Consider the following 11,722-nt stretch of genomic DNA (forward strand, 5'->3'; position numbering starts at 1 on the left):
TTTTGGATCAAGAAACATTAATAAGATGTGTTTATTATGCATAAATCCTTATAAGGAATAAATAGCTGGAAATCATCATTTGCTTCTCCATAATCCACTGTGTGGAAATGCAGTTTTATTGCTGCGGAAGTCTGATTATAATTTTGAAACATAAATTTCATATACAAAATTGTGAAATTGATCCACCTGCTGGTTAATAAGGGTTTTGCATTGTGAACTTGTTAAAGCAAAAAAAAAAAAAAAACAACACCCATATGATTATACGATCATGTTGCCTGTTTGTAAACAGCAGAATGGTTTCCCTCTGGAAGTTTATTTGTTGTAGAATAAATTAAATTGACATCAGTGAAAATAATTGTTAATTGTTAAAAAGGTTTTTATAAGATTTCATTACATAATCTGTAGGTATTTCTTGAGCACTTACAATAGGCTCAGCATTGTGTCGGTCACTGTGGGTATATGAAAGATGTGTAAGGCATGACCTCTGCTCTCAAGGAATTGATAAGCAAGGTTCTACTTTATAGGAGGGAAAACATTACTAACTCATGTATCCTTGGGTTTTCTGTAGAAGGAGGTGCTCCATGAGACCTTCCTGTTAGTTTACCAATGTCAGCAACTAAGACTCCTATCACCAAGCCCCATTCTTTTCTTAGTTAATTAATTTTATTTATTTTAACTTTATTATTATTATTTAGAGATAGGGTCTTGCTCTGTCACCCAGGCTGGAGTACAGTGGCACTATCATAGTTCACTGTAACCTTGAACTCCTGATCCTGTCACCTCAGCCTCTTAAGTAGCTGGGACTGTAGGCACATGCCACCACACATGCCCTTTTTAAAGAATTATTCATTTATTTATTTATTTAGAGATAGTCTCGCTCTGTCGCCCAGGCTGGAGTGCAGTGGCACAATCTTGGCTCATTGCATCCTCCGCCTCCTGGGTTCACGTGATTCTCCTGCCTCTGCCTCCTGAGTAGCTGGGACTACCGGTGTGCACCACCATGCCCAGCTAACTTTTTTTTCATTTTTAGTAGAGACAAGGTTTCACCATGTCGGCCAGGCTGGTCTTGGTCTCGAACTCCTGACCTCAGGTGATCTGCCCCCTTGGCCTCCCAAAGTGCTGAGATTACAGGTGTGAGCCACCACACCTAGCCCTTTTTTTTTTTTCAAACTGTCAATCTCACTTGAATATGATAGAATGGTACATTTAACATGATCTCTTTCTGAATTTTTCCCATAGGTATAATCAAAGGATATCACTTGCTATTCCCAATCTAGGAAATACTAGCCAGCAAGAGTACAAAGTGTCTTCAGTGCCAAATACTTCTCAGAGTTATGCCAAAGTGATTAAAGAACATGGGTAAGTTGAAAGGTAAAGTGCTAGTTTTTTCTTTTGTCAGCAATATTTCTTTTGTTAATAACATTTAAAAGGTGTATGGAAAAATGTAAAACCAAGTTTGATATGATTAAAACTGAAGAATACAGTAAGATAATTGTCTAGATACCACCAGCATGTATCAAAATTTTGTTCTTATTGAAAAGAGAATTTACTTTCATGAATTTTTAAAATCATTTACCACAATATTTTTTGTAATTGATACAAAAGTTTTGGATAGAGTATTATTTCTGAGGTTCTAAAACCTAAACATAGTCACTGAAAAATACATAGCTTTTTATTATTTTTTAAATGATCTTGGTAACATGGGTTTTTAAAATTTCTGTAATTCTTGTGGTATGAGCATTATTCCTTAAACACTGTCACCTTGGAGTCACAGCATTTAAACAATAAAGTGGAAGAGATAGGAAAAATGCCTTTCCATTTCACAGCGGTTATGGTAACCTTGTGACATCTTTTTCTGTTTGCCTTCTAGTACTGACTTTTTTGACAAGGATGGAGTAATGAAAGATATCAGGGCGATTTATCAGGTTTACAATGCACTTCAGGAGAAAGTTCAGGTAACTGATTTATTTATTAGTTTTCATCTTATTTGTCTTGCCCAAAAGTTTTTAATTCTACTTTAATTTTTAATTATCTTCCAACTGACAAATAGAGTTAGGATCCGAAAGTCAGAATCTGCTTCCCCAGAACAGAGTCAAGCTGTGGAATAATGATTCGTGCCGTCTTGCAGAATCCCGGCTCACTCACTCTGTGCCTGAAGTAGATTGTTAATGCTACTGTTTCAAATACTTACGGCCCCATTTGTGATAGTAGTTTTTCTAGGAAAATGTAGAAAGTCTTGCTAAGAACACAGCTATCTCCATCAGTTATATTCTAAGTCGAAACAGTATCAAAAGGCACCCATAACTGGTTGCCGCTCTGCTTCTTCATCCTATTTCACTCATTTTGCCCCCAGCTGCCTCCCTGAAGTGAAAGGATCTCGGCAGAGCCTGTTCATTCCCAGTCATTTATGCAACAGGCATCGATGGAAACATCTCCTGTGAGCCAACTACTGAGCTAGATGCTAACGATACTTTCCCACATTCTTTTCATCATCCCCGCTGTCTTCTTAGGAGTAGTTTGCTCTAAAATCTAAGAACAGAAGAGCCTTTGAACTTGCCTTTGAGTACAGCAAAGAAAGGGTTAAAGATGAAGCGCTCGAGATCCAGAGAAAGGCCTGACTTTAAGGAAAAAGGCTTTGGCCAGGCATGGTGGCTCACACCTGTTATCCTAGCACTTTGGGAGGCCTAGGCAAGAGGATCTCTCGAGCCAAGTGGTTCGAAATCAGCCTGGGCAACATAATGAGACCCCATTTCCACAAAATAGTTAAAAATTAGCCAGGTGTGGCAGCATGCACCTGTAGTCCTCTGCTACTTGGGAAGCTGAGGAAGGAGGATTGCTCGAGCCCAGGAGGTCAAGGCTGCAGTGAGCTACGATTGTGCTGCCACTGCCACTGCACTCCAGCCCAGGTGACAGAGTGAGACCTCAACTCTAAAATATAAAAATAAAAAGGATGAAGGCCTCAATGAGTAGAAAGAGGAATGAAGGCAGATACTGAAAAAGAGGAAAACAGGCTGAGTTCAGCCCGGGGCAAAAGGAGAAGCATACAAGAGCCATTTCCAGTCTAGTGCTCCAAACTAGGGTCACTGTGCACCTACTAGTATAGGGAGCTTTATACAGACTCACTGATAACCAGCCTACTTTCTGGAAGCTTCTGGTATTTCTGCTATGGAAGGAACGTGCAGTGGAAAATAGCTTTTTGTCCTGAATTCATGATCATGCCCTTTTCAGAATATCAGCACTGGCCAAAAGTGGCTGTTATATTTCATTGTTGATTGAATAAGGCCTGCTTTGAAAATACCAAATCACATAGTTTTCTCAGGGTTATAAATAGCTACATTACACAGATGCAATCTCAAAAACTACCTTTTATTAAACCTTGACTTTGAAACTTTTTTTCAACTTTTCTTTATAAATATTTTCTGTTAAATTGTCTTATCTGATTTTTTGAATGTTGGTGATAAATAAAAGTTGAAAGCATCTTATTCCTGTCTTATCTTTTGTTCTTCCTTTGTATGCTAAACTGGTACCAACAGTTCCCTTTTCATTTCAATAAAAATGATTAATCAAAGGAAAGAGTAAATCTTTCCTATCTTACCCTTATTGGTCAAGAATTTGTAAGCTAAATAGCGTAATCATCTTAAAATTAAAGCAAATCAGTGAATAATAACAATTCTAGTCTTTTGGGCTTTCTTGATTTTGTTCTACCTTATGTGGCTGCTTTTTAACTCAATAAACCATCTGGACTTTTCCTGGAGTTGTAATCAGCGCTGAATTTATGGAATGCCTTGTGCTTGAACTTGAAGCTAACCTTGTTGTCGTTTTTTTCCTCAGGCAGTATGTGCAGATGTTGAAAAGAGTGAGCGAGTTGTTGAATCTTGTCAGGCGGAAGTGAACAAATTAAGAAGACAAATCACTCAGAGGAAAAATGAAAAGGAACAAGAAAGAAGTAAGTTTCTTATTAATTTTACCATTCAGTATCAGGGAAATGTTGTTTTAAACATCAGATTATATTATACAATAAATGATATGCTTCTTTCTATGCTCATCAAGTCTCAGATTAGCCTGGCTGCGGCAGAGTAGTCTCTTGTTCAGTTTCTCTGGAGGGCAAGTGCTGTTTTTCATAGTAGCCCCCTCAATTCTCTGACACTTGGAGAAAAAGAAGACCAAAGGTAGAAAAGCTGAAGTGGAAATTAGAATAAATCCCAATAAGTTATTGATATAGATTTGTGTATATATTGACAATCGGATCTAGTTACAGTGAATGTGGTGGTTGCTACTTAGTTAACCCTGGCATACCCAGCAGAACACTGTGTCCTGTATTTTTTTTTTTTTTTTTAGACAGAGTCTCCCTCTGTCACCCAGGTTGGAATCAGTGGCGTGATCTTGGCTCACTGCAACCTCCACCTTCTGGTTTCAAGTGATTCTCCTGTCTTAGTCTCCCGAGTAGCTGGGACTATAGGTGCCCGCCACCATGCCCAGCTAATTGTTTTTTTTGTTTGTTTTTTCAGTAGAGACGGGGTTTCACCATGTTGGCCAGGCTGGTCTCAGCCTCAGGTGATCCATCCGCCTCGGCCTCCCAAAGTGCTGGGATTACAGGCGTGAGCCACTGCACCCAGCCTGTGTCCTGTCTTAATATAGCCTCATAGAGGAGCTACCAAATATTCTTTTAGCTTTATGTTCGGTCATAGTAAAGGTTTTAAATGTCTAATTTTCGTAACCATGGATGAATAGACACCATTAGGCTAAGGAACAAACTGAATGAGAATTAGGCCCATGAACCTAGTAATTCCAGCATAACAGCCATGTTTGCTGTAACACCACCAGAATTATTATCTGTATGTAAAATTTATAAACATATGGCAGATAATATCAAGTGTAAAAGATAAGGTTAGGGCTAAACTTTTCTAATTTAATAAGAATATATATAATCCAGTTAAAATGTAATTCATGTTTCCAGGCAAATATAACAGTCTGATTTACTGTTACATTTTTCTAGAAATAATCAGAAATACAGATAGGGCCGGGCGCAGTGGCTCACGCCTGTAATCCCAGCACTTTGGGAGGCTGAGGCAGGCAAATCACCTGAGGTCAGGAGTTCGATTAGCCTAGCCAATGTGGTGATACCTCATCTCTACTAAAAATACAAAAATTAGCTGGTCATGGTGGCGTGCACTTGGCAGAAGAATTGCTTGAACCTGGGAGGTGGAGGTAGCAGTGAGCCAAGATCACACCACTGCACTCCAGCCTGGGCAACACAGTGAGACTGTCTCAAAAAAAAAAAAAACAACAAAATAGAGGCTGGGCATGCTGGCTCATGCCTGTAATCCCAGCACTTTGGGAGACCAAAGCGGGCGGATCACGAACTCAGGAGTTTGAGACCAGCCTAGCCAACATGGTGAAATCCCATCTCTACTAAAAATACAAAAATTAGCTGGGCATGGTGGCAGGCACCTGTAATCCCAGCTACTTGGGAGGCTGAAGCAGGAGAATCGTTTGAACCCGGGAGGCAGAGGTTGCAGTGAGCCAAGATCACGCCACTGCACTCCAGCCTGGGCCACAGGGCGAGACTCTATCTCAGAAAAAAGAAAGAAATACAGATAGGAATTTTTATTTTCATTTTTTAGAGATGAAGTCTCACTCTATTGCCCAGGCTGGTCTCAGACTCCTGAGCTTTAAACGATCTTCTTGCCTCAGCCTCCCAAAGTGCTGGGATTACAGGTGTGAGCCACTATGCCTGGCCAAAATAGGAATTTAAAGTAGTTAAGTCAACAAAAGTAAAATAATTGAATAAATTGCAGTATGTTATAAATATGTATAGCTATAATTTGTCAATTTACAGTTATAAGTTTTATTTAAATTATGGTATATATATGTATGATGGAATATTATACAGCCATTGAAGTGAATTTGAGTTAATGCCCAATATATTATTTTATTTATTTTTTTCTTTTTGAGACAGAGTCTTACTCTGTCAGCCAGGCTGGAGTGCAGTGGCTCAGCTCACTGCAAGCTCTGCCTCCTGGGTTCATGCCATTCTCCTGCCTCAACCTCCTGAGTAGCTGGGACTCTCGGCACCCACCACCACGCCTGGCTTAATTTTTCTGTATTTTAGTAAAGAGGGGTTTTCACCGCGTGAGCCAGGATGGTCTCGATCTCCTGACCTCATGACCCACCTGCCTTGGCCTCCCAAAGTGCCAGGATTACAGGCGTGAGCCACCGCGCCTGGCCCCAATATATAATTTTAAGGAAAAAAACTAGACCGGACACGGTGGCTCACACCTGTAATCCCAGCACTTTGGGATGCCGAGATGGGCGGATCACGAGGTCAGGAGATCGAGACCATCCTGGCTAACGCGGTGAAACCTCGTCTCTACTAAAAATACAAAAAATTAGCCGGGTGTGGTGGCGTGGTGGCAGGCGCCTGTAGTCCCAGGTACTCGGGAGGCTGAAGCAGGAGAATGGTGTAAACACGGGAGGCGGAGCTTGCAGTGAGCCAAGATAGCGCCAGTGTACTCCAGCCTGGGCGACAGAGTGAGACTCCGTCTCAAAAAACAAACAAACAAAAAAAAACTAGGCCAACCATGGTGGCTCACACCTGTAATCCTAGCCCTTTGGGAGGCCGAGGCAGGTGGATCACTTGCACCCAGGAGTTCAAGACCAGCGTGGGCAACATGGCAAACCCTGTCTCTACTTAAAAAAAAGAAAAGAAAAGAAAAAAAGCCAGGTGTGGTGGCATGCACCTCTAGTCCGAGCTCCTTAGGAGGCTGAGGTGGGAGAATCACCTGAGCCAGAGAGGTCAAGGCTACAGTGAGCCATGATTGTGTCACTATACTCCAGCCTGGGTGACAGAGTGAGACCCTGTCTCAACAAACAAAAAACTAGGATATAAAACAGTATAAACTAGGTGATGTCAGCCATGTTTTATACACATGTGTACAGACAAACACTCAAAGCTGGATAATAAAACCGAGTTCAGCAAGGATTAGTGACTTCTGTAACAGAGCAAGGAGGTGAGGGCCTGATACTTACAATTTAGGTTTCTTCGCTTGAAATCCTGTGTCCTTTTCATCCTGACAATGTTATTGGGATGATGGAATTGTGGGCAGCTTTTATTTTCTTTCATCCTTTCTAAATAATCTAAATATTGTACGAGTGTGTATCAGTTTTATAATACTTTTAAAAAATTTAAATGTTACCTACAAAAACTTTCAAGACTATGTGGACTATGTGGGTTCTTTCACAGCATTAATAAAAATAGAGTAAAGCTGTGGTTCAGTACCTACTTAACATAGGGCTTTTAAAGTTTTAAGGTGTATAAGTGTATTATGACAGGTAGCTATAAAGAAATCGGTTTTTTGATAGGAGGCTGCCAAAGAAAGAATCTCACATTTCCATTCCGTGGACAGGACGTTTCCATTTCAACCTTTGGGCCCCACAGCATGACGCAGCAAGCCCCGCGCCAGGGAACCAGCACAGGATGTGGAGCGGCAGAGCCTGCATTCTGAGTCTCAGGCCCACTTCCAGCTGTCCCCTTAGCCACATCACCTCACCTTTCAGAACTCTGGTTTCTTTGCATCTATAATGGAAACAGTAGTCATAACGATAATGATAACACTTCAGAAATTTGTCATGGCCTTAAATGAATTAATGTGTAGGGAAATATCTTGTAAATTATCAAGTACTATGCAATTGTAAAATAATTAATAGTAACAGTCAGCTTCATTGCCTCACTGCTGTTTTCCAGAACATTCGGGTTGACCATGTTATACATTGAGATGAAAAGCTGTGAGAATCTAGAAAGTGTTAGAATATTCTTTTTTTTTTCATCCAGGATTGCAGCAGGCAGTGTTAAGCAGACAGATGCCGTCTGAAAGTTTGGACCCAGCATTCAGTCCTCGGATGCCCTCTTCTGGGTTTGCAGCTGAAGGTAGAAGTACACTTGGAGATGCAGAGGCCTCTGATCCTCCTCCCCCCTATTCTGATTTTCACCCAAACAATCAAGAAAGTACTTTGAGCCACTCTCGCATGGAAAGGAGTATCTTTATGCCTCGACCTCAAGCTGTGGGCTCCTCCAATTATGCTTCCACCAGTGCCGGACTGAAGTATCCTGGAAGTGGGGCTGACCTTCCTCCTCCCCAAAGAGCAGCTGGAGACAGTGGCGAGGATTCAGACGACAGTGATTATGAAAATTTGATTGACCCTACAGAGCCTTCTAATAGTGAATACTCACATTCGAAAGATTCTCGACCCGTGACACATCCCGACGAGGACCCCAGGAACACTCAGACCTCCCAGATTTAACTAAACAAAAGGAACTCTCCACCTAGCACTGGTTTTCTTCATTGCTTACTGAGAGGGTTTTTGAGAACTTAATCTGGGGGGAACTGCTTTCTCAGATACCTTGACTCCCAAGAAGAGAGTCCTTGTGCACAGAACCTGTGGGAGGCTCCATCCGTGGGTCTTTTCCTTTGGATACAGTGTGCAAGCTTCATGGCAGAATCATTAAGATAATCAAATTGTCCTAATTCTGGTGCGATTCATGGATGTACTGGTAAATTTAGGCAAAGTGAAACTTATCAGCGTAGTTTCTGTTCTTTAAAATAAATTGGAAATTAGAGACTAAGCACAATTAGTCTATAAATGTTCTATAAATCAAAAACTTACCTCTTGCACTATCATGCCTTGAAATTTACTTTTTCAAAGGGAAACAAGTTTAGCAGCAGCCTTCAAAGAACTCCTTTCTATGATGAGCCAAATTCATCTTTGCCAGAAAAGAAATTTTGATAATTCCAAGAAACCTGATTGGAACAAATCAGATATACCTTCTCTTGTCTGCATGACTTTGTGAGATAAAAGAGAGGGCTTTCAACTTTTTTCTACTAGCTTGATATGTATTATCACTTAAAATGGTTGCCTTTAAAAAAAAAAGTAGAGATACTAATTACCAGTAAGTAATCATCCAAATAAATATGTCATAAAATAAATTAATTATTTTTTTCTTGATGGATTACAGTGACTACTGTGTTGCACTGGCACCTGTATGGAATCTTAGAGGACACACAGCAGTGGAGAATAGAAGGAGTGAGTTTTATAATGAACAGATTCCAGACACGGTAGGTTTAGCTGAGTTCATACAGAGGAGATATAACTCATTTAGATCTTCTGACAAATCCTAGTGTTAGTTTTATTTGTGGAGGAAAGACATTTAATAATAAACTGTTTGGGAATCTTGGTGAATAAAGATTCATTTTCAAGCTGAATAACCATACTTATTTTATTTTAAGTTGCCCTTTAGGGAATAATTGCGGTATGTGTAGAGACTCTCTTGGGATGCACTTATATTTTTATTTAATGACTACTTGTTTTCTAGTTTTGCCCACAACGTGTGAAACCACTAAGACATTCAGGAGCATGTTGGGCTTCTGGTTTGGAAACTGCAAGACCCGCCATTTATGACAAGGACAGCCAAGAGGTTAATACTTGGAGTTTAACTGCCTTTCCTTTGAACTAGTTAAAACCTGTAAGAATAAGGAAGTTGTTGGAGAGGCTTAAAATCTGGGTTCTGAAAAAGTAGTTTCAGTTTATAGGATAGACATTTACTCACTGAGCTCCAGTTCCAGTACTAAATTAGACAGTATCATATAGACCGAAAATGAAACGCTAGAACTGCCGTTCTTTGGATCGTCCCTCTATGGGGGTCTGTCTTTTAACTACTCTTCTGGTTTGGTTGGCCTTACACCACTGCCATTTGATTTAAAACGCTGCAGACCACTTTATCTGCAAATGTGTTCCAGTTTTTATCAGCTACCTACTACACAGCTTCAGCGCCAGTGTGAATTTATTTTTTTTAAGTGCCATTACCATCTCTGTTCAGATTTTGACATTCAGGAAAATATTTTTATTTTGATGCCATACTGAAATCTACAATGTATATCTGACAAAGCAGTTAAATGTGACAATAAAAAACTTATTTAATCATGGTACCATTGTTTTAATGTCTGTCTCAGCACCGGACAAGGCCTTTCCTCAGTGTACTCAATTCTGGCAATTAATAATGGACTTAAAAGAGCTTTTTAAAGGGCATTAAAACTCATCTCCATACAAAGTTTTTGTCAGGCTGCTTTCAGGAGACATCCAGGAACACAACTTGCTAAAATGTTTCTGTGATTTTCAGGAGTTTCTGTTTCCAAAATGTTTCTGTTGATTTCTTGTTACCTACAGAACTAAGTATCAATTGAGTATAAAATTGAGTCTTGGAAAGGTCCCCACAGGGCATCTTCCAAGAGGAACTGATCTTGTTTAAAGTGACCCCTCAGCCTGGATCCCCTAATAATTGAGATACTGTAGAACTTGCTGCCTGAGAGCATCTTAGGAATCGTGAGATCACTTGAGAACAAGGGTCGGCTGGCTGACGAGTGTATTCTGGATTCTGAGGGAGCCATTCCTGTTGAGTGACGTATCTCTTCCAAAATGCAAGGGGAGAGTGTTTTCAGCAGGGTTTTAACGTGTGAATTACAGCCTTTTAGGGTTCTACTTGACATCTCCAAGAATTTGGAGAAAAGGAAACTGGATTCTTTTGACTTACTTCAAAGTCTGGAAATGCCCGGTTACATGTTGTAATTGGTTTTTCTGGAGTAAAATCAAAACAGAAATCTCATCCCCAAATATTCAGGATACATATTTCTTTTAATTGCAGACACAGTGGGGCATTGACCGTAACTGCTTTAACAAAAATATTTAAATTTTCTTGTCAGTCTGTGTTTTAAGGAGATAAAAAGAATCTGGGATGATGTAAAATAAGAATACAGTGGAAATAACTAATGGTTATTAACTGTGTTCTGGGTCTGACTTGCCTTGGCTGTAGGTTTCATTTCAGTTACTGAAAAATCTTCCTTTTTTCATTAGGATCTGCTTCATCCTTTCCCATAGCAAACCTGAATTCCGCCAGACAGGCAGGAAGCCTGAAGGCAAATGGATTCGTAAATGTAGTGCTAATAAATAATGGAAAATGTTTACTTTTCAACTTTATGACAAACAGATTTCGGAAAAGTTCTGGGATTTAGCTTAGCTGTCTTCCTTTTATACAGTGATCTTTGTAATGTCCTAAATAAGGCGAGTCTGGACATAGAGTACCTCCAAACTGGGTTACTCTAGGGTTCTTCTGATCCCTAGAGATGGGGAGAGGAATACCTTCCAGCAGTGAGGCTTTGTAACATCTGCAAGCAAATGTCCCTCTGGATGCCAGATGTGACATGTAGTCCAGAATGTAGTGCTTAACAAAAGAAAGCTCATTGCAGCATATTTCTAATAGCAAAAACATGGAAGTGACATTAATGCTAATGTAGGGGAATGGTGAATTTTGATACACTCCAGAAGAAATAGTCTTTGCAGCCATTAACAATATTTAGGTAGAAATAAAAAAGATGGGTGGGCGCAGTGACTCAGACCTGTAATCCCAGCAGTTTGGGAGGCTGGGGTGGGCGGATCGCTTGAGCTCAGGAGTTCAAAACCAGCCTGGAAAACATGGTGAAACCCTGTCTCTATTCAAACAAAGCAAGGCCACTTGCAGTGGCTCACGCCTGTAATCCCAGCACTTTGGGTGGCCAAGGTGGGTGGATCACCTGAGGTAGGGAGTTCCAGACCAGCTTGGTCAACATGGTGAAACCCCATCTCTACTAAAAATACGAAAATTAGCCAGGTGTGGTTGACGCACACCTGTAAT

The 11,722-nt window shown here is 40.3% G+C and overlaps 1 protein-coding gene across 1 annotated transcript in view; it reads left to right on the plus strand.

Moving 5' to 3' along the window:
• ABRAXAS2 (abraxas 2, BRISC complex subunit) overlaps positions 1-9,981 on the plus strand; it is a 30,011-nt gene extending 20,030 nt beyond the window's left edge. Inside the window, exons 6-9 of the mRNA XM_001083977.5 lie at positions 1,240-1,359; positions 1,871-1,955; positions 3,832-3,946; positions 7,832-9,981. Coding sequence (XP_001083977.2) covers positions 1,240-1,359; positions 1,871-1,955; positions 3,832-3,946; positions 7,832-8,301 — 790 coding nt within the window. The 3' untranslated portion in view covers positions 8,302-9,981. The remainder of the gene's footprint in view (positions 1-1,239; positions 1,360-1,870; positions 1,956-3,831; positions 3,947-7,831) is intronic.
• The last annotated feature ends 1,741 nt before the right edge of the window (positions 9,982-11,722 follow it).

The sequence above is a fragment of the Macaca mulatta genome, chromosome 9 (genome assembly GCF_049350105.2).
Source record: "Macaca mulatta isolate MMU2019108-1 chromosome 9, T2T-MMU8v2.0, whole genome shotgun sequence".
NCBI lineage: Eukaryota > Metazoa > Chordata > Mammalia > Primates > Cercopithecidae > Macaca > Macaca mulatta.